The sequence below is a fragment of the Tupaia chinensis genome, unplaced genomic scaffold (assembly GCF_000334495.1).
Source record: "Tupaia chinensis unplaced genomic scaffold, TupChi_1.0 Scaffold000078_1, whole genome shotgun sequence".
Taxonomy (NCBI): Eukaryota; Metazoa; Chordata; class Mammalia; order Scandentia; family Tupaiidae; genus Tupaia; species Tupaia belangeri.
In genome coordinates, this window is record NW_006159539.1 from 95,384 (window position 1) to 119,010 (window position 23,627).

General features: G+C 44.6%; 1 protein-coding gene across 2 annotated transcripts in view; it reads right to left on the bottom strand.

Moving 5' to 3' along the window:
- Nucleotides 1-23,627, bottom strand: part of SIN3A (SIN3 transcription regulator family member A) — a 67,969-nt gene that overhangs the window by 33,483 nt on the left and 10,859 nt on the right. For both annotated transcript variants that reach the window (XM_006142579.3, XM_006142578.3), the window contains exons 2-8: nucleotides 13,140-13,360; nucleotides 7,362-7,538; nucleotides 4,220-4,326; nucleotides 3,455-3,737; nucleotides 1,905-2,156; nucleotides 964-1,116; nucleotides 670-828 (exon numbers count right to left, since the gene is read on the bottom strand). In XM_006142579.3, coding sequence (XP_006142641.1) covers nucleotides 670-828; nucleotides 964-1,116; nucleotides 1,905-2,156; nucleotides 3,455-3,737; nucleotides 4,220-4,326; nucleotides 7,362-7,538; nucleotides 13,140-13,328 — 1,320 coding nt within the window. In that variant the 5' untranslated portion in view covers nucleotides 13,329-13,360. The remainder of the gene's footprint in view (nucleotides 1-669; nucleotides 829-963; nucleotides 1,117-1,904; nucleotides 2,157-3,454; nucleotides 3,738-4,219; nucleotides 4,327-7,361; nucleotides 7,539-13,139; nucleotides 13,361-23,627) is intronic.

Genomic DNA, 23,627 nt, shown 5'->3' on the forward strand with positions numbered 1-23,627 from the left:
TCCCCTGCTCCAGCCCAGAGGGCCTGCCTTGAAGATTAGGATACAGAGGCAGCAAACAACAACAACAACAACAACAAAAGAGTTGACAGCTCACAGCAAAGGGAAGAGAGAGAGATAGAAACACGAATAAAAGCTCAAAAGAGTAGAGCAAAGCGGCTGAACAGGGTCATCCCATGCAGAGAGCTCCTTCAAGTAGACACAGTCTTTGCACTATCGCTGCTGGGCGAGTGAAAGCTCTAAACAAAGCCACCAGCGACTGCTGGGCTTTACAGGTAGAAGAAGTCAGAGCATTGGCCAGAGAAGGCCAGGAGAGGCTTGTTAAGAACCAGAAGGTGCTCCACAGCTGAAGCCCTGGGCTCTGCCTCCCCTGGGAAAGAATGAGCACAGAACCAGCCACGGCAAGATGCAGGGGTGCTTTTATTCGTCCTTTCTCAACCCACAACCCTCCCCCTCAGGGTACCTTATCTCTTCGTCCTCGGGCAGGGGTACCCTAACACACTGCAAAGCCCAGAAAAGCTGCTTTGTGCCCACACCACCCATGAAATACATCAGCTGCAAGTGGCGAGAGCCGGCCACGAGCACGGGATGAGATGGAGGGCCTCTCCAAACCACCTGCCCTCTGCAAGTGCTCGGTGGCATCTATGGGAGCGGCGCTGCCCACTCTCTCACCTTCACTGGTGGGGTGGTCCCCGTCCCAGAGTGCCTGCGGATCTGGCAGCCATTCTGGCTGGGCCTCTGCGGCTTATTGTTTAGCTGGGGCTTCTTCACAGTACCTCCATGGTCATTTCTCACCGAATCGACTTTCTCAGCGGTTGTTTTGCTTAAAAGCTGATTAGGACACATGAAAGACATTAATTTCCTACCAAAGCAAAGAGCATCTAGGAAAAGGCCCCCGACTTCAGCTTCCCAACTTCTCTAAGGGCCAACTCTATGTGGCACACTCTTCTTCTACACAAAACTTACCACCGAGCTGTTGGCATCTGGCAGGAACTGTCCAAACTCTGACAACAAATCTTCCTGGTTTTTGAACAGGCGAGCGACCTGGGCATACACCTCCTGCTCTGTCAGTGCTGGAGTGTAGTTCCCTCCGGCTTCCTTGGCATTTCGCTGTTCTTTCTGAGGAATTGCAAATGGGCGAAGTTCATCTTAGAGGTCCGCTGTCTGAAGTCACTCACCTTTGCACGCTTTCTGGGATGTCTGATAGGAGCACTATTAAGTTCCCGCTAATGCTGCACTTAACAAGTCTGTGTTCTTATTCTTAGCACCTGGCTTTTAAGCCAAAAGAGGAGTTGAAGATGTTCAATGATAATTTAAAAATTCCTTATAAAACTCAACAGTGACCTGATGGCTAAGGGAGCCTCATCCCACATGGCTGACCACAGTTCAAATCCTGGCCCCGGAGCCTTGGAAAACACCGAGTGCGTGCATGTGTGCCCAGAACCCTAACGGAATGGAGAAATAGAGCAAAGGGACTGCACCGTGACTGTGCCCATTAGGGGAATGTTCTCCCTCCCTCCCTTTCTCTGGTGAGCGCGCACGCCCTCCGGCAATTTAAAGGAAACCAGAAACGAGGTAGCAAATGTGAATTCCCAAGGGAATCACTAAAAATGGATGAAAACACAAAACGAGAGAGATTTTTCCTCCTTCTTACTCTAAATAAAGTACATAAACCATCCTTGAAATTTCTCAGAAAATACAGACATCCACTTCACAAGACAGTGACTTTAAAATCCCAACTGGGTGCTACAGGGCAACTGAGATAGGCAAATAGATCCCACCTCAGAATGGCTGACTGGCAGACTCGCAGCTGGAATTAGCAGCACAACAATGGTCATGTTCTTCCTGAACTAGATGCCTTCGCAGGGAGGCCTGGCTCACATGGGTTGAACGGGCAACACTCTCACCTGATATGTGTGCAAAATCTCCAGGAATGCTTTGTAGATGTCCGGTTGGCCCTGGAATCTGTTCTTGATCTTATTAACGTAGTTGATAGCATGATTAAACTCCACAGGCTGATTGTTCTGCAGGGATGGGGCTGTTCCCAACGAGATTGTCACTGGTGTGTGAGGCTGGACCGGTGGAGAACGTGGGGATGCGTACGGTGGGAGCGGGGGAGTCTGCTGACTGGCTGGAGTATGTGCTTGCAGTTGAGAAGGCTAAAAAGAAAAAGTCTTCATGACCCTCAGGAATACAGATGGCTTGATATGGGAAAGAAAACTCAAGCTCTGGTCTGACAGGTGGCATGATGGTTAAGGGTGCTGGACTCCTACATGGCCAACTGCGGTTCAAGTCCTGGACCTGGTGGCTTGCTTTCTCACTTTCTCTCTGCACCCCCTAGCCCCGGTCAAATTAAAATAAAGTTAAATAAAATAATTATTAAAAAGAAGAGAGAGAGAGAAAGCTCAAGCTCAAGGAACACAGGGTCTGATCAACTTACACCCTTTACAACTCTGGCTGGACCGTTTCAGTTCAACTCCAACCACACTGGGTTAGGGTGGAAGGTCTACACACCTGATATCAATATCTTGGTCTCAAATGTTCTAAATGCAACCTTAAAACTAGAGCGATGTTTTCATATACAATTTTTAAGCTCACTAGCTCAACAAGTGCAAACAGAAAAATCTCACTGCATGTGTATCTTTAATATAAAAAAAAAAAAAAAAACCCACAACACCTGAACTGCTGCAGTAAGCCCACACACAAAGGTCTCCCAGGCCTGGCTGCAGTGGTACGAGTAGGAGGGGGTGCCGCCATGTGTGGCAGCTCAGGCTACCCAGAGAGGCCTAGGCAAGGCTGCACTTGGGGCTCAGGCAACTGGGATCCTAGAGCAAGAGGACCAGCCATGCGAGACCCTGGCAAAAAAGACCTCTTTCAAAAAAGTCTTCCAGGCCAGATCTGGCCAAGAGATTTCTCTCAGATGATAGAAATGTCCTGCACTTGAACTGTAGCTAGTATGAATGAAAAGCTAAATTTAACTGATTTAAACTGGAATATACTGATGTGACTAACGGCTACTGTACCAGACAGAGCAATTCTAGGCAAAGAACCCCCTACCATCATCACCACCTTCATTGACAGGAGCGTCTGCTTGGCTTCATCTGACCTAACCTGGTAAATGAAGTAACTGTGGAAATGATGACCTCGTGGGAAATAGCTTCATTTTTTTTAGGATGTTCATTTCTGTCTGTGCTAAGTACTACTAACCGTCACCACCAGTTGGGATTCCGACTGACTTAATAAGCAGAAATTGGAGATGAAAGAGGCCTTGTAGGCGGCTGTGTGATTTACACAGACACACTGAAACACATGAAGTGGAAGCATGTGCATGTCACAGGGATATGATGACTGTATCTTTTCTCTGGACCTTTGTCTGGGTTTCATGTAAAGGGGAAACGTCTGAAGAGCGTGCTGCCCAGGGGTGCGTTTCCCCTGCCACTGTGCCCCAAGTGCTCACCTTGCTGACTTTGGCAGGTGGAGGCTGAGGAGCTGGCTGTGCAGGAGCTGGGGCCGACTGGGCTGAAGGCTGGGAGGGATGCTGGGCTGGTGGCTGGGGCTGGGGCTGGAGGCCATGGGTAGGGATCTGATGAACCTGGCCAGGAGTTGTCACATTCACCATGTCATTGGTCTGCACCTCAATTTTGTAGCCAGGGGGCAAGAAAGTGTTGAAGCCCATTATCAGGTCAGGGTGGCCTTTGAACAGCTGGGACACACGACTAATCACTCCCGGAGTGTCGATGCTGAAAAAATACCAAAGGAAAAGTGATAAAAGGCAGGTCAGCACATACCCTAGTGAGAAAGAAATTCACTTTCCACTAGGCTTTCTCTACATGGGAAAGTAGGCAAAAATCTACCTGCACATTGTAAAATTAACAACGTATGAAGAACTCTGAAATTCCAAACCACCTAGGTTTAGGTGCACAGAACCTTGGCCACAAATTTGAACAAAATAAACTTTCATGGGAGCAGTCAAGCAGATACACCACGGCCAAACCTGACACCGGGATGCTCGAGATCCGGCCTTTCCAATTCGCTGGGCGCATGGCTACACTGCATGGCTGTAATTTCATCAATAAGGTAATATGTAACACGAAGGCATGGTCCTAAAAACTCAACCTTGAAGGGAGCGTCCTCTATCTTTCCGAAGGTAAGAGTACACATCGTCCCTCCAAAATCATCAGGGCAAGTGCCAAGCATGGGCACAACCACAAAAGTCAGTTACCTCTGAGATTTAAATTCCTTCATGATGTCCAAGAAATCATTGTAGACCTGAGGCTGACTGCCAAACTGCAGCTTCACCTGGTCAAGATAGGACAGCGCATCCTCCACCTGAGGGAAGGATAAATCTCAGGTTATAAAAAGGAAGCAAGCCAAGAATTATGAGAAACAACTCATGCCTAACTAAACTTAACACAGCAAATGAAACAGAAATCTATACTGAATAATAACATCAACACATCATTCATTTATTGACTTCAGAAGGATCGACTAAGCTACAACAGACCAGACTCAGTGCTGGTACGAAGGTTCCAATGACAAGTGCCACTCCTCCACAGACGTCTGTTCACATCTGGGACCGCCCAGCCTCCAGCACGATCCAACATAACTTCCATTCGATTTGAGGCTCTTAGTCTCAGGTATTTTGTTATACAAGTATTCTTTATAGACTGAGACACATGGTACTATAAGAGTTGTCTGAACTCCCGTGATGGCCATGGATGATCAGTCTCAGAGCTGCTATCGCACAGGGTATAGACAATACCTACCTGTCTGATGGTGGCTGTTTCTGTGTTGTACGCATAACAAAACAACTTATGCTGAAATCTAATGGACTATTTGATTCATATGTAGAATTTTCCATATTGAAATGCTTCATTAATGACCAAACCGATGGAATTAACAACTTAACCAAGTTTGCAGAAGAAACAAAGACATTGGAAGATATTTAAGAATAGCAAACATCATCACATGACAAAAGGAGAGTTATTAAAAATTAACAAACATAATACAGTGTAATATAACCACTGCAAAGACAGGAAACGTAAAGAAGCCCAAATGAAAGAAATCATGTGTGGTTATGTATGTCTTCAGAAGAAAAAGGTACTGAAAGCCATACTTAGCCACTGTTTAAAAGTTAGCAGTAAAATAACACAAGGCTTTAAAACTCAGCATGATGCCCACATCGTAAATGAGACACCTGCATGTGAGTCTAAGGAAGAAAAGCTTTCATCACCTAAGTGCTCAGGCTGACTCTCGATAACACACAAACACAGGTCTATAAAACATGACTAAAGCAAACTTGGCTATGGTTATCTCAAAGCTACAGATTTTAAGGAAGCACCTGGGGAGACCCCCCAGGCTTTGCAGAGTAATATTTCTGGCTGACCAACAGGCACTTATTATTAAGGTCCTGAACCTCTGGAAGTTTGCAATCTTACTGAGCGACACACACCAACAACTGTAAGGAGAACTTGCTAAGAATATGCCAAGTATCCGTGCTGCTGGCATTCAAATGATAACTAAATCACACCAAACGTGCCTCGAATTATCCAAATCTCACCTTGTCACCAACCTGCCAAAGATAAAATAGTAAGTACAGACAATGCTCACGCCTGAAATAACCTCTGCAGTCTCACCTCCTTGCTGTAGAATATACAAATGGTTTATTGACGTTGATTCAAATGCTCGTAAAGCATTTTAAGACTAACCCAAAAATGGCAGGTAATGTGGGAATGCTGAGCTAAATTACACGGAGGCACAGAAAGCATTTTATGTCTCATCACTGGAAAGGAAACTCAACAAGTTATTCTATTTAAGAACATAGTCAAGAGCTCGTAACTAAAAGAACAGAGTGAGAAGTCCCAACTCTACCTGTGACTCATGCCATAACCCTGAATCCGAAGCCCTTCCTTGCCTCCTTGCCAATTTCTATAAAACAAACAAAGCACAATCCATACACTTATACCTCAGGCTCCTGGGAGGAAGTAGAGCAGGCACTATGCTTTGGATGGCTAGCTGGAAAAGGCTACCAAAAAAATTGTTTTTTATGAGTTGAAATCCCCAAGTTTCTAAGTTTTCTGTAACATCAAGGCACTAACTCCTAAATGTAGTATTAATGTGAATTAAATTACACTAAACCAAGCTTCAGAAATTTTTTCAGAGGTGGGTGAAGTGCTAAAGTCTGTATCAGCAACACATTCTGGCATGCAGCCAGCAATCTATAAGCAGAGAGTGAAAACATTTTTACAAAATGCCAGTATTGCTCTTAGGACACTTTTCAAAGACAACCCAGGGCAAAGTTTCAGGCCCAAATATGTGCACTCTCTTTAAAGACTACGCTTTAGTCAATGGTTAATATTATTGAAGTCAATATAGATAATAAATTACACAAAATTCTTCTATAGAGCTTAACTTCGATATGCTTTGTGTCCTTAGGCCAATAATAAACAAGTCCCTGAGAATTCACACCAGTGAGGGCAGGGCCAGGGAGAACTACACCAAGTCTCAGGGAAACAAAGAGAAGTGTTCTTCATGGGTACACTGTCCATTTCTCCCTGCAAGCGGCTTAATATATAACTGGGCTGTTATGATCAAAGGAAGATCTAACATCTTACTGCTTTATAGTTCTTTAATTCATATTTCTGATATTCAATTTTAAATTTTATCAAAGTGTAAAATTAGAAAAACTGAAATCTGGAACACTTGCAACAGTCACACATTTTGGAAACTAACACCCAAGAAAGTTGACAGACCAGGTTAGTTGGGAACACAAACTCACTTCTCAAGATGCCTCATGAATTTCAAAGCACTGAAAACCAGCTGCACCTACTCAGCAGAACAGATGAAAACGGGCACTTCATTCACAATTATAGCTTCCCCCAAACCTTATAAAGGTTTCCCAAAAAGGAATCTGTGTTTTACTAAGGATGGGCTTGAAAATGCCAGACAATTCATCAACAGGAATAAAAAGATTAACATGTATCACTGAGCCAGTTTACTGCCCAGGTCAGTAGTGGATCACGTGTACACTCAATGAAACCTGCAATGCTAAGAGCCAAGCCCTCAGAGGAAGCAGCCAAAAGGAGAACTGTGTCTATCTGAATGAGGATCACCCCTGGGTCCTGACAACGTCAGGTACCTCACATTCATTCACAGTGTTGTGAATATCTCGAGTGTACTCTTCTCCAGACCAGGCACTGATACCAAGACGGGACACACAGGCAGGTTTCAAAACAGAAACAAAGGAAAACGTGTGATGTCACCCCTGGCCTTGCACGCTAGTCTAACACCAGCGCTGATAGGCTGAAGACCATGTGTCCAGCTTAGACAGACTTTTTGACTGAAGAGAAGGAGCTGAATACCACCTTGAGCCTCTGAAACTGCTGCTGTCCCTGCACTGGTGCAACTGGTGGGGCTGGGTGTGCGTGACTCTGGACCACCTGGCCTCCATGGGGCTGCACAGCTGCTGGGTGGTGGTGGCTGCTGTGCACGGCTGCTATGGCGGGCCCATGACTGCCGGAGCTCTGGGGCACGGCGGAAACCTAGGGTGGACAAAACGGAGACAAGAAACTTCAAGACATGCAAATTCGTCCCCAAATGTGGGTAGAGAAATAACATACACACATGAGTATACATGTGTACCTTCACATGCTCAGAGATTAAATGAATTAGAAACCAAATGGCACATCTCAGACTATCTGTGGTGAAGACACTGTTTTTCCCCTTAAGTTCCAATTCATACAGGGCTACTACTTTTACAAAGTACAATATAAGTAACTAGATTAAGTGAAACAATAAGTGAATGAGCCCATAATTTCCATTGGTAGCTTTTAACCCCACTTCCAAAGCTTTGTCTATTACTTTCCTCCGGAGGGATGGGAAGGAGAAAGGGAAGGCAGGGAAGGAGAAAGGGAAGGCAGAGAAGGGGAAGGCAGACACACGGTATCCTCGATGGGCCATCACGCCATCTCCCCCAGGCAGTGTGTTCAGGTAGACCCACCATCCAAGCCTGGGTCCTCCCCCAGGGCTCGAGCACTGGGCAGTGGTGCCCACCACCTACACTACTGAGGCTGGGAGGACTTTATGTATACAAAATGATGAGCCAATCACTACAGAAGTTTCTAAATATTCTCACGTTCTGTGCTTTTCCAATGACAGACAAATAACAAAATACAGGCGACTCTGAAAAAACACTGGTTTGTTCGTTTGGTAAATCAGTATGTATTTTTCTATCTAATCTTCCTGGATGCAGCAGAGCAGGATCCAGTGTATCTGGTCTGTTTGTAGCCATGATCATTTTGCCTCTATGCAGAGTATCAAATCCATCCATCTGATTCAGTAACTCCATTAAAGTTCTCTGAATCTCTCTGTCAGCTGAAGTACCCTCAGAAAACCGACGACCACCAATAGCATCTATTTCATCCATAAAAATAATGCATGGCTGATGGTCCCTGCCATAATTAAACATTTCTCTGATCAAACGATTAGATATATTGAAAATGCAGGTCCCATTACAAAACATGGCGAAATAGATTATGAAGCAATTGTGAAGCTTTCAGATGGCTTTAATGGAGCAGACCTGAGCAACGTTTGTACTGAAGCAGGAAACAGGAATGTTTGCGATTCGTGCTGTTTTGTAGCACAGAAAGACTTCATGAAAGCAGTCAGAAAAGTGGCTGATTCTAAGAAGTTAGAGTCTAAATTGGACTACTAAATCTGTGTAATTTAATGTAAGATTTTTGACGGCTGCATGACAGACATTGACTCAACGTAAAAATGAAGTTAAGGAAAATAACGTATGTATTGGCAATAATCTCATTAAAAGTACCTGAATAAAAATATGTATGAGTAACATCATAAAAATATGACTTATTTTATATCATTTGTTTTCCTCATACTAAAAAGGTTGAATAAAATCTGTTTGATTCAGTTCTCCTAAAAAAACAAAACAAAAACAAACAAACAAAAAAACCCCACTGGTTTTAACTGCACAGGTCGAATTATATGTGGACTTTAAACAATATAGTAAACATATTTTCTTTTCCTGATAGTTTTTTTTGTTTGTTTTTTTCTTCAATTTGCTAGAGGATACACAAGCACATGGGAGAAAAACAGAGAAGGAAAGTGAGAAAGCTCACTTAGGGGATGGTCCTGCCGCAATCCCTTCTCCTCCATCTCTCCTCCTTCCAGGATTTTGGCAAGCATGCCTGGCGAGTTTTATAAGCCATGGATTCAGGACTCTAGTTGTGCTGTTAGCCATATGGGACCTAGTTGCCTTAACCACCACACCACTGGCTGGCACAACTTACACTTTTAAATATATATATTTTTCAAAAGTACCTTACAAGGGCCAGCAGGTGGCACAGTGGTTAAGGAGCTGGATTCTCACATGGCCGATAGTGGTTCCTGTCCCAGACTCCGAGGCTTGAAAAATCACAACAAATACTGGTTGGCAGGTGGCTTGGGGGTGGAGGGTGCTGGGCTTCACATGGCTGACTATGGTTCAAGTCCCCAACCTGGCGGCTTGCTTTCTCACTTTTCCTTTCTCTCACTCTGTCCCTCTCTGGTCAAATTAAAATAAATGAATGAATAAATAAAGTTAAATAAAATAAGAAAAATCACAATAAATATTTGAAACACCCCCCCAACAAAAAAATTACAACACAGTATACAACAAAATATTTTAAAATCTAGACAAAACATATAGCAAAATGTTAGTATAGTATTTAATCTTACGTGGAATTAGAAAAGGTTACAGGCTTTTGTTTTATTTTGCTTATCTTTATCTTTTCCCTTCATTCATGACAGAGTATGTGGGCATATGAGTTAGAGAGTGGGGGGTGGAGGGCGAGAGGGAGGAAGGGTGAGAGAGAAAGGGAAGCACCCAGTGTGTCTGGTCACACTGCAAGCTTCTTCCTCTAACCCGTCAGTTCTAGGCACTCATACATATGCCCAGTGTGTCTCGGGCTGGCCCTGGGGATTTGAACCAAAGTCACCGTGTGGTATCCAGCTTCTCTTGAGCAGCTCATTATTACTGTGCCATGAACCTGGCCCTATTCTGCCTATCTATGGTGGGGGTCGGGCTGGTGAGTGAGAAATCACCCTTTGAGGGGATGACCAGGTGCAATCCCTTCTCCATTTTCCTCTTGGGACTTTGGACATGCAGGCACACATGCTCGGCCTGAGTTTTAAGCCATCAAGTCAGGTCCAGGACTTGAACCATACAGCAGCTAGGTGGGACCCAGCGCCTTATCTTCTATACCCGCTGTTGGCCTAAGTATTAGTTCTAAAGTAAAACGCAAGTATTTTTCCAAATTGTTAGTGGTTGGGCCTCGAGTTCTTTTTGTTTTCTATTCATTCTCGCTCTCTCAATCACTCTTTTGTCCTCTTTCAAGTTCAGGGTGAAATAAAAGCTGAAGTCCCTTCCTTCCATTTCTGTTGGAATAAGTGTTATATAAAATGCCCAGAGCTTTTTTATTTTGCTTTTTGAGAACTGTTCGTCACTACAGAAAACAACTATAAACAACATACATGACTGTCCATTCCCAAGTAAGGAGACTAAATAACAAGAAATTTTATTTTTCTAAGCAATGTTAAGTTCTTAGAGCTTAAGAGAGAATAAAGCTTTCATAAAAATTATCCTGGGCAAGGTGATGAAGTGAGGGTAGGAGTGGGAAGAGAGATGGGAGGGAAAAAATAAACCAACTATGTACAAATCCACAGAGGAACACAGACGTAATAGGAATAAAAAGGAACTACTGAGGCAAATTCCAAAGCCCTAAAGGATCTCTTACAAAATGGGCTACGACTCTGAGCTTCCATACTCTGGCATAAATGTTTTTACCAGTTTCCCCACACTTACCTGGAGCGTACAAATCATTGTGATAGCTCGTTTTACACAAGCACACTAGTGTCCAGGAAGAACAGATGTAACTATCCAAAGTGTGGGAAAATAGACATAATCTGTTCAGATAATAAAAATTATCACCCAAAGAAAACAGCACCTCCAAATACTAACTATAAGAGTCAGTCTGGGGGCCAGCCCGGAGCTTGGTGCTTCAGAGAGTTGGATCCCACATGGCTGACCCACACAGTTAGAGTCCTGGACCTGCCGGCTTGACCAGCACATCAGGCACATGTGCAAGCATGCCCAAAATCCTGAAAGGAAGGGATGGGAGAAGGGATTGTGGCATGACTATTCTCTATTGAGGGTGCTTTCTCCTTCTTTCTTTCACACATGTACCTTTTTGCAAATTAAAAAAAAAAAAAATCAATCTATTAGCAAGCTTCTAAGGAAGAATGACACCTAAAGATTTATATTTCAGTACCGGCCATACCTCTCTAAAGGTCACTAACAGGTGCAGACGGAGAAGGCCTCTCAATTTATGTAATAAACTATGTCTTACACTGACCTGGAATGAAATATTATGCATGTATCTTTTAAAAATAATGTCAGGACCAGTGGATGGCATAATGTTTACATCGCTGGACTCCCACATAGTCGAATGCATTTTGAGTCCTGGACCTGGCAGCTTTAAAATGCACACCAGGTGGGTGTGCATTTTAAATCCTGGGAAGAGAATGGAAAAGGGATTACAGCCCCTTGGGGGGTGATTTCTCACTTTCTGTCTCTGGCGAGTGCAAGCACCCTACAACAAAACTCTCTCTCAAAAAAGCACATACATAACATACATACGTACATACATACATACATACATAAATAAAGCCAAGTGCTGAGGTCAGCAGGTGGTGTAGTGGTTAAGGCACTGGACTCCCACATGGCCGGCTGTGGTTAGAGTCCCGGATCCAGTGGCTTGAAACTCACACTGGGAGTGTGCGTGCATGTGTGTGCTCACATGCACCCAAAATCCTAAAAGGAGAATGGAGAAGGGGACTGTGGCACTGCCATCCCCTCTGCAGGGTGATTTCTCACTTTCTCTCTCTCCGGTGAGCACACGCATCCTATAGCAAAAGCTCTCTGAAAATGAAAAACGCCGAGTACAAGGGGTCAGGCCTATAGTCCCAGCCACGAGAGACTAAGGCAGGAGGACTGCCGCAGAGGGAGGCCCTATCTTTGTTTGTTTGTTTTGGTCATAATTAATCAATCTGGTGATACACCACTTTCAAAATAAAGGTTAAAAAAATGAACTTTCTTCCATTTCAATAAAACAGTGTGATCAGCTAGAGAAGAAGGATCAGTGTGGGTCAAGATGTGGGACGACAGGAATACACGATGTCCTGGGGACTTAAACTGGCACACGGCTGAAAAACAACACGGCACTGTCTGCTACTGACACACCCCCCAGACCTGGCAGGCCCTCTCCTGAACACCCGAGAAGTTCCTCCTCCTGTGTGCTCAACTCCTGGCAATCCACAGCAAGCCGAGGAGCAGGCATCACAAAGTGAATCAACCACTTCACTAATGAGCTTGCTGTTTTAACTCCAGAGTTTTTTCTTTGTTTGTTTTTAATAGCAAGACTCTTGATTAAATAAGAAGTCTGTTGATTTCTATTATGGTGCAAGTGTTTTATCTTGTCATCAGTTCCCCTGTTAGTGGCGCTGCACTACAGGATATGCATGGGAAGCTCACAGTGGCACATGTGTAAGAGCAGCAATCTGGAAACAGTAGAACGGGTAAATAAACTGGGTATGTTCCCAAATCCATACCAGTGACAGGGACACAGCTGCAGCTACACAGAGATATATGGCTGAGACTCAGAATCAAGGTTAAGTGAAAACAAGTCAACACAGAAAACATACTTCCACTTACACAAAAGTGCAAAAACATCCAAACTCAGTGATTATGCTACATAGTGATATGCAAAACAAAACTGATTAAGTAAACAACATGCAGCTAAAAGGGGAATGATAAACACAAGTTGGGAGTAAGGGCTCCCTTAAAGGGAGGGAAATGAAGAGGGGTCAGGGAGAGCTGCACAGTGACCTTCAAAGGTCATGACAAGATTCTTTCCTAAGACCTGTGTGGTAAGTACACAAGCATCACTTTCGTCGTATTTTATGCCTTACGTGTACTCCGTCAATTTTTTTAAATATCTAACTCAGCATTTAATACAAGGCTCTTAACTGGATGTCATCCCACCAGTCCTCCCTTGCTGCTGGTGGCCTGGCTGGCTCTGACTCACCTGGTAGCTAGGTGTTACAGAGTACTGAATCCCTGTCGCAGATTGCATGGTCTCAGACACTGCTTCATACACTGGAGGGGCAGGAGCAAGCACCCGGTGCTGGTGAGGAAAGGCCTCTGTGCTGCCAGGGAGCCGACGCTGCTGGGCCGCATATACCGGTGACTCCTGGTCATCCAGACGCCGCTTCATTCTGCGTTCATGCTCGGGGTGCACTATGAAACCTGTGGGACCAAAGGCAGGGACATGAAGTCAACCCTCACTCCAGGGCAAGCTCGACTCCCAGAACTGACTATCTGCTTCACCAAGAGACGACCGCAGGGAGCCAGTCAGGTGCAGTGGTGCACGCACTCCTCCTCCACAAGGAACAGCTATAACCAAAGACGACTAAATCCCAATGACACATGCCCATTAATTTGGTAATGCTGGGTCAAAATGTAACCCCCACTAAAAACACACATATAGCCTTTCCCCCTTGTTTTCTACTCACATGCTACCACACACCCACATGCTGCGACACACTCTTCTGAACGCCAACAAATCCACTGGTAGTGCTACAATTACAGCTGTACTTAACTATGGTTAACCTTAGCTGTGGTTGTCCCAATGATTCAATTGTACTGTGGGAAGAGCACTGGGCAGGAGTAGGACAGGGGTTCCAGACTGGCCCACTCAGGGAGCTACGTACACTTCAACGTTTCTCACTCCCCTTGAGTTCCAGTTTCTGCAACTATAAAATAAGGAACGCTGGACTAGATCGCTATCTGAGTTTTCTTCCAGCTCTTCCTTTCTGTACAAGAAGAGATTCTCTTAGCTTCATACTGCCTCTGTGGAGGATAGCGTCCTTCCGGCAGGACACGAAGTCTAGTAACACTTTACCCAGGAGTCCTCCTGGGTCTTCAGAGCATCTCCACCACTGACACCAGCATAATGAACCATCAGTAAGAAAGAAGGTTCCAGTTGGCCAAAGACAAATGGGCCAAACCTCACTACCTTTCCAGATGTACAAAAAGTCTCTTAAATAAGAGATACCACTCTTGTGGTAAGAAGGTAAAAACTACAGTAATGGGAGCAAGCCACCCCTCACCTGAAGTAAGCCTCTTTTTCTTGGAGAGGATTTTGTTATAGGGCACATGTACTCACCAGAAAGAGAGAGAGGGAAAGCGAGAAATCACCCCCCAGGGGAGATGGCCACGCTACAATCCCTTCTCCATTCTCCTCTCGGGATCTTGGGCACACACATACACGTGCCCGGCGTGAGTTTAAGCCACCAGGTCCGGGACATGAACTGCGGTCGACTACATGGGAGTTCAGCGACATAGCCATTACGCTAACTGCTGGTCGCCTTGCTGTTGGTTTTCACTCCCAGTAACGGTCACCACTACCGAATGACTGAATTTTCCCACAGAAACACTGTCCAGCAAGCTGCAGATCTACACTTGGATAGATGCAACCTTAAAAGAACTGACTAGTTTAGTAAAAGAAGTCTACAGAAGCTAGAAAGAAAAGAGCACACCCTTCAATTCTGCAAAAAAATTTTTTTATTATTTTTTATTTTTTTAGAGAAAGATTTTTGCTATAGGGTACATGCCCTCACTGGACAGAGAGACAGACAGAAAGCAAGAAATCACCACGGGGCGGGGGGTGGTGGAGGGTGGATGGCCACACTGCAATCTCTTTTTCTCCATTCTCCTCTTTGGATTTTGGGCATGCATGCACATACCCGGCGTGAGTTTAAGCCGCTGGGTCCAGGACTTGAAAACACTGTTGACTACGTGGGAGTCCAGCAATGTGGCACTGGACTGTCCATCTGCTTGTCCTGAAGTTTGCAACTATTTTTACAGACCTTAAAAGACTTAGCTATCAAGTGAAGGGATCGGCAGCACCATGTCCAGCAGAAAGGGGACTGATGATTCCATGACCCTGCAGTTGCCAAAGTTCCAAATAGGAGATTATCTGTACGAAGCAATCAACCCTCCAAAGTAGGCACCACCTCTTTCAGGGCACATGAGACTATATTAAGTTCTACTTACTATTTCTTGAATTTATTTTTCAGTTAGTTATGTAAAATAAATTTACATATACTTCCCCCCGATTATTGCCATTAAGCCTTTAGATTCTACTTTTTTTTTTTTTGGAGAGGTTTTTGCTATAGGGCGTGTGAGATCGCCAGACAGAGACATAGAGACAGAAAGCAAGAAATCACCCCCCAGGGGGGATGTCACGCCACAATCCCTTCTCCTCCATTCTCCTCTCAGGATCTTGGGCACGCACGCACTTGTGCCCAGCGTGAGTTTAAGCCACCAGGTCTGGGACACGAACCACGGTCGACTATGTGAAAGTCCAGCAACATAGCCATTACGCTAACTGCTGGTTCCCAAGCCTTTAGATTTTAAACAAGTTGTAATGCAACTATATAGGAGTTAGGTTTGGATATGTTATGGTACGAATATTAATAGAAAGTCTGTATGTTAAGTCCTTCTGTAAAATATTTTTAAAAATGTAAAACTATATTGTTAGGTATTATGTGTGTGATCAGAAAGAGAGAGAAAAAAAAAAAACACAACAAAAAAACACACTGAGAGCGGCAAGCAGGTGGAATAGTGGTCAAGGGGCTGGACTCCCATGTGTTCGACCACGACTTGAGTCCTAGATCCAGTGACTTGAAACTCATGCCGGACGGATGCGTGCAAGTCCAAAACCCCACAAGGAGAATGAAGGAGAGGGGGTTGCAGTGTGGCCAACCCCCTGGGAAGTGATTTCTCTCTGTCTGTCTATAGCAAAAATCTCTAAAAAAAAATTTAAGAAAGAACGAACACACTGGGGCACATGCACACATACACCCAGAACCCTGAAAGGAGGATGGAGAAGGGATTCCAACAGGGCCCTCTCCCTTAGGGGAAGAGGGTGGTCTCTCAATTTCCCTGTCTGTCTCTAATGAGTGCTTGTGCCCTATAGCAAAAACTTAAAAAAAAAAAAAAAAAAAAAAAAAGCAACTTGTGAGGCAAACTCTCAGGGAGAAGGCTAAAGTGAACGTGAACAAGGGCTGGCAGCTGACAGTGGTTGAGCTGCTGGACTCCCACATGGCAGACTGAGGTTCAGGTCCTCAATCTGGTGGCCCAAAATCACAACAAATAGAATAATTTTTTTTTTTTTTTAAAGTTGGGACCAACAGATGGTGTGTACTGGTTACATCACTGGACTCCCATGTAGCCAACTGCAGTTAGAGTCCTAGACTCAGTGGCTGGTGAGCACACGTGCCCTATAGCAAAAAACCTCTAAAAAAAACAAAAACTCACACCAAGCATGTGTGTGTGTGCGTGTGTGTGTGTGTGTGCCTAAGATTCCAGGAGAAGAGGGGAATGCGGTGTGCCCATCCCCTCAAAGGTGATTTCTTGCTTTCTGTCTCTGTCTCTCTGGTAAGCGCAGACACCCTATAGCAAAGTCTCTCTTAAAAAAAAAAAAAAAAAAGGTGAATGAGAACAGACACTGAAAAGCCATCTGTCCCTGTGTGATATGAGAGAGTAAAACACAGCTCAAATCACCAGAGGAAACATAATTCCCAAACAAATCAGAGAGCAGGGTGGTTCAGACATTTCAGGGAACTTGTGGAGAAGGCTTAGAACAAGTGGGGACAAATCTGACACATTTCTAACAAATGTTGGAAGGACAGAGGCAAAGCAAACATTTCAGAACAAGAAAAGCTACTTTTAGGTCCTACAATCTAAAACATTTAACAACAATGAAGAGTGGGTTTCCTAAAAATCTAGATATTGCGCCACGATTATTAAGATCCAAATGGGGAACAAGCAGGTGGCGTAATGGTTACGTTGCTAGACTCCCACGTGGCTGACTGAAGTTCGAGTCCCAGAGCTAGCAGCTTGAAACTCACGCTGGATGTGTGTGTGTGTGTGTGTGTGTGTGTGTGTGCATGCCCAAAATCCCAAGAAGAGACTGGAAGAGAAGGGACTGCAGTGTGGCCATCCTCCCAGGGGATGATTTCTTGCCTTCCATCTCTCTCTCTGTCTGTCTCTCTGGAGAGCACATGTGCCCTATAGCAAAAATCTCTCTTTAAAAAAAAAAAAAAAACAAGTGGAAGGCCTGGCCATGGTGACACAGGTGGTGGCATGCAGAGCTATTGTGCTGAAGCCACATCACAACAATGGTTCACATCCCCAGCCTTGTCAGCCTGATATGCGCTGTGGTCGTGTGCATAAGCACCCATGATCCGAAGAGCTGGCAGACTGGAGGAAGGGGCTAAGTGTGACCAAATTCCAGACAGAGTGTTTCTCCCTGCCCCCTCAAGTGTGCACACTTGCTCTATCATGAATAAGAAAAAATTGCAAATGGAAAACTTTTTTTTTTTTCCATAAAGTGCACATAAAGTGTGTCCTGATCAGTCTGTTTCATTAGATGAATTCTCTTGGGGAAAAAATGGCAAGTTTCTCTTCAAAACCAAAAAAATTTTTATCAAAATGTACAGTGAATGTAAATTGAACCCAGTACAAATGCCTATAATAACAGTCTACTTCAAAACCTGTCCAAAAATCTACCTCTGGATTTGACTCTGCCAAGAAATGGAATCTATTCCAGAATAAATGAGAAGCACTCTGTTTCCATACCTCACATTACTGAGCACTGTAACTCAGCAAAATTAAAAACCCACTCTTCTTAGCTTAACACCCGATCCTCCCCAGAGCTTGGTCTTACACCGTTCTAAGGCAGTGCCCACAACAAGGGGAGATTCTGCCCCCCCACAAGGCACACTCAGCAATGATGAGAGACATCTACGGTGCCACCACTGGGAGACAGGGAGTGCTACTGGCACCTCACGGATGTTGCCAAATATCCTGCAACCCACGGGACAACTCCCACGCAAGTAACTGGCCCAAAACGTCAAGAATATGCATGCCAAGGTTGAGAAACCTTAAACTAATTTAAGTGTCTGGCAACTACTTTTAGTGAGCCCTGATGAAATTATTCACACCGTGGTGTAACAATTTTTATCAAGGCAGTCCTTGTGCAAAGATACTGATGTTTCTATAGGACTCATTTTCAACCCCCCCAAAAATGACCATTTACCATTTGAGTGAAAGACTTATCAGAAGTTGATCATTTTTTAAAGAATTATTTTACTTAATTTTATTTATTCATTCATTTTTAATTTGACCAGAGAGAGACTAGAGAGAGAGGGGGAGAGAGAAAGAGAGAAAGGGAAAGTGAGAAAGCAAGCCACCAGGTCCAGGACTTGAACCGTGGTCAGCCATGTGGGAGTGTCCAGCACCTTAACCACCACACCGCCACCTGCTGGTCCCCAGAAGCCGATCATTTAAATAGCAAATTAAGAGCCAGCCCCAGGACCAGCAGAAGGCGTAATAGTTATGTCACTGGATTCCCACGGGGTGCATGAGCATGCATGCCCCAAATCCTGAGAGGAGAATGGAGAAGGGACTGCAGCACGGCCATCTCCCGGGTGTGTGGGGGCAGTAATTTCTTGCTTTCTGTCTCTGTCTCTCTGGCAAGCACATGCACCCTATGCAAAAAAACCTCTCTCTAAAAAAAGGAGCCTGCTCCATGGCCTGGTGGTTAAGGGAGCCAGATCTCACATGGCCAAACATATACTTTGAATCCCAGCACTGGTGGCTGGAAAACCACACCAGACACATGTATGTGCATGTCCAAAATCCTGACAAGATGGAGAAATCGAAGAAAAGAGATTATGGTGTGACCACAGGTGCTTCCTCCCTCTCTTTGTCTCTGGCAAACGTACACATTCTCTGGCAATTATAAAAATAAATAAAATAAATAACAAATTCAGACTTAAGTCGCCAGGTCCAAGACTCAAACTGTGGTTGGCCACGTGGGAGTCCAGCATCTTAACCACCATGGCACCTGCCAGACTCTCCTTTTTATTCCTTTTGATGAGAGTGAAGGACAGGAAGAGAAGGATCCGGTGGCAGAGGGAAAGAAACAGACGGGTGTTTCTGTGGTTAGTCAGTCGTGGAAATCCAGCACCTCAATCACCATGCCACCTGCTGGCCCAAAATGTCCCATTCTAAAGTCCTTCCTGTCAAATGACTCCCAGATGAGAACAACCTATTCCTTTCTTTTTCTTAGAAATACTTTGTGCACTTAGAAATTGTTTGAGAAAACTCTCGAGTTCCAGCATCTGAAGACAGCATTTGTGACTGAACATACACAGTCACTTTTACCACCATCTTACAGACGAGGAGCTGTTTGTCACGACGCATTCTAGTTCTGCAAATAACTGTCACGTATATTCTTCTGTCACATTTTCTTCTCCATACCATTAGAAAAGCAAGAATCCAAAATTGTGGATTCTCAAGTATGTTCAAAGAAAGGTTGAAATTTGTATAAACAGCTGCCGCACACCCTCATCTGGATCCCACAAGTGTTAACATCTTACCTAACATTTCAGATGGTGAGTGTCAGTTTACCTTTAGACTTCCCTAGAAGACACTAATACTGTGGGCAAAGAAGTAAGACCACTGAAGTGTGATAGTGATGAGGTCATTTCACCACTGCATCATCCTTTCAGGCAACTCCATCAACTCCCCAATTATTTTAAAACTTTTCAGTGTTTTTAGAAATAACTGACAAGTGGGAACCAGCAGTCAGCATAATGGCTATGTCGCTGGACTCCCACGTAGTCGACCACGGTTCGCGTCCTGGACCCGGTGGTTTAAAACTCACGCCGGGCGCGTGTGCGTATGTGCCCAGGATCCCGAGAGGAGAATGGAGGAGAAGGGATTGTGGCGTGACCATCTCCCCTGGGGGGGTGATTTCTCGCATTCTGTCTCTATGTCTCTCTCTGTCTGGCGAGCGCACGCGCCCTATAGCGAAAACCTCTCCAAAAAAAAGAAATAACTGACAAGTAATAATTCCTAGGATGATAACATACTGAAATATTTCAGAATACAGGGGAAAAACAGATCATTAGGATCATATAACACAGCTTAGAAATGATAATAATTAACATTAGTTTTTGCTTTAAAAACAAAAATGGAAATTTTGGGGCCATCAAGTGGCAGAGGTTAAGGCACTGGATCCCATATGACTGATTGCATAGTTCAAGTCCTGGACCTGGTGGCTTGAAAAACACGACGGGAGTGTGTGCATGCAAGGCCAAAATCCCTGCAGGAAACGGAGAAGAGATGTGAGTGTTGTCATCCGCCCCCACAGAGTGATTTCTCACTTTCCCTCTCTATAGCCAGCACACATACCCTATGGAAAAAAAAAAAAAGTTTATTTGAAGGCCTTCAACAAATTAAAAGTCATAATATATAGGGGCCGGTGGGTGGCGTGGTTGTTGAGGCATTGTACTCCCACATGGCCAACTGTGGTTTGAGTCCTGGACCCTCTCTGGTCAAATTAAAAATAATGATAATGAATAAAATTAAATAAATCTCTTTTTTAAAAAGAAGTATTATTTATTTATTATTATTCAATTTGACCAGAGAGAAAGGGAGAGCAAGAAAGCAGTCTAGGACTCAAATCACAGTAGCCACATGGAACTCTAGCACCTTAACCACCGCACCACCTGCCAGCCCCCAATAAATAATTCTATGGAAAAAAAAAAGTCACTCCCATAATGGCCGACCACGGTCTGAGTCTCAAACCTAGTGACCCGGGGTCTCACCTTCCCTCTTCTCTGGTCAAATTAAAAATAATAAAAGTCTTCAAAAATCATTATTGGGTCATCAGAAAGGTCATGACACATTTTTGCATAGAAAATACGTCTTTTCCCATGACCAAATATAGACCCTTACAAATAGTACGTTTATCATAGAAAACCATGAATATTGGAGACAGTGGGGGAGGAGGGTAGGAAATGGGGGAGGGTGAGAAGGAGGAAACCAAGGGGAAGAAGCAAAACATTTAAGGGACCCAAAATGGAATGAAATCTGTTTATTATAATGTATATGGTAATGTCTTTGACTAGACAGATATAAATTGTATTCATGATGGAGAAATTCATTCAGTATGCTGTAATGATACACAGTGACTGAATGTAATGAATGAATGAATGAATACAGAAAAATAAATAGAACTAGTCAAAAAGAAACCCAAAAGCTAAAATCGGGTCCAACTGACAGTGCTGTGACACAGGTCCTACTGTTACAGGTAGGAAACAAAGAGGAAACTACTTTGGTACAAAAGGTGTTAATAACTGTCATCAATATTAATTTTCTAATTTAAAACACCACAGTTTTGCAACATGCACTTGGGTAATCTGGGTGATGGCCAAATGGCAGTTCTTTGTGTATTATTTTTGCAACTTTTTTTTTTTAAATCTGGAATTTCAAAATGAAAGTTTAAAAAATGTTAAATATTACGGGCCGGCAGCTGGCATGGTGGTTAAGGGTGCTGGACTCTCACATGGCTGATTGTGGTTTGAGTCCCGAACCTGGCGGCTTGCTTTCTCACTTTCTCTCTCTCTCACTATGTCCTTCTCTGGTCAAATTAAAATAAAGTTAAATAAAATAATTCTTTTTTAAAAAAGTTAAGTATTAGACCCAGCTGCAGAAGCACACACTGGTATTGGCAGGCTGAGACCAGATGGGAGGCTGCAATATGTACGTGATCATGACCTGGGCTGACAAGCTGGGGACGAATCACTGCCTGGAGCACCCCATTGGGAGCGCCTCTCTCTCTCTCATGGGATAAAGTAGGAAAAAAAAATTGATTTGCTACCCGGTACGTGCACTTGATGGAGGAGACACAGAAAGAAAGAAGGAAGAAAAGTAGTATAAAAGCGTCTTCCACACCACAATTCCTACTCCTCCATTCTCCTCGGGATACATACGTGTGTGCACACAAACACACACACACCTGGCATGTTTTTCAAGATGCCAGGTCTAACACTCAAACCATGTAGCCACGTGCAATCCAGCCTCATTCACCACCACACCATGGGCTGCCCTAATAAAGTAAATTTTAATAAAGAAACAATTAAAAAAAAAAGTTTTACAAAGAACAGGACTTGAGATGGCTCCTAGTAGTACAGGTAGGTATGTCACTTGCTGACCATGGCTTTTATCAGATAAGCTCTATTTCTGTCCCCACGCAAACAAGAGTTAGCACAGACATCTTTCTGCATCTACGGATCCTATGCTCAGCATACCGCCCTGTCTGTGAAGGACGCTGAATAATTCATTTCTGCATGCATCCTCTAACAGTGATTCCCAAACTCCCCATCACCAGGGGCTGGCCTCATGGAAGACAATCGCTTCTCGGAGGGTGCGCGCGCATGTGTATGTGGGGGGGATTTGGTCCTGATACAACCCAAGCACATCACATCCACCATGCGTGGAATGTCCACCACTACCACACTGCAATACACAATGAAACAATCACACAGCCAGAGGGCTTACGCTCCCATGAGAATCCAGTACCATTGCTGATCTGATAGTTCGACCCCAGGTGACCAGGCAAGTGACAAGGATGGATGGGGAGTGGCTGTAAACAAAGGTGAAACCTCTTCCGCGCTCACTTGTCCACAGCTCACCCCTCAATCTAACATGTAGTGAGCACAACCACGTGCAGGGGCTCCAGGAGCTGGAGGTACCACAGGGAATAAAACAACCCATCCCTCAAGCTTCCAATTAGTGGGAGGCACAGACAACAAATGAGTGTTCAGAATATAGACAGTGACGAGTGCTACAAGGCAGGGCAGAGTTTTGAAATACCTCACGGAGAAGCTAACTTTGGGTAAAAGACCTGAGGGTGCTAGGCGAGCGCGAGTCAGTGGGGGAAGCATTCTAGGCAGCAGGGCAGCAAACGCAGACGCGTGTGTTTGACAGTTTCCAAGAACGCCAAGAAGGCTGTGGAGCTGCAGAGGACTAACGTGGAGAGGGACCAGGTGGAAACGTGGCTTTTCCAGAGAGGAAAGTGGATGGGGCTGCATGTATCAGGTTTGTTCTCACGGGTCTCCCTCATAAAGGCTCAGACTCAACATTCAGACCAAAACGGGAAGCCATCAATAGTCAGGAGCAGAGAAGTGCTGCGGTGTGGCTCTGGCTGTCAACAGCTCACCTGGGTTGCTGTGTGAGTACAGACTGAAGACAGGGTGAAACAGGCAGAGAAGCGTCCACACTGGCAATGCTGCTGGCACTGACCAGAGTGGGCAGAGGACGTGGTCAAGTTCTGGACAGCGTTTTAAATCCAGAGCAAATAAGATTTGCTGATGGAGCACATATGAAAAAGAGAGAAAGGATGTAAAGAGGCCTATTAGCCACCCCAGAGGACGGATGAAGTGGGCCGCTGGACATGAGAGAACCCAGCTGGAGGAAAGCGACAGCCATCAGCACTGCCTGGATGTGAGGAAGGTAAAACAGTGCACAGACTAGACGGCAGAATACTCTCCCAGCCGGAGTGGGGTGGCTCCCCATAATCAAGCACATCTGCATTTCTGCACTAAGGACAGCCCGGGTCAGGGTGTACCCCTGGAAGAATTGTGGAACCAAACTT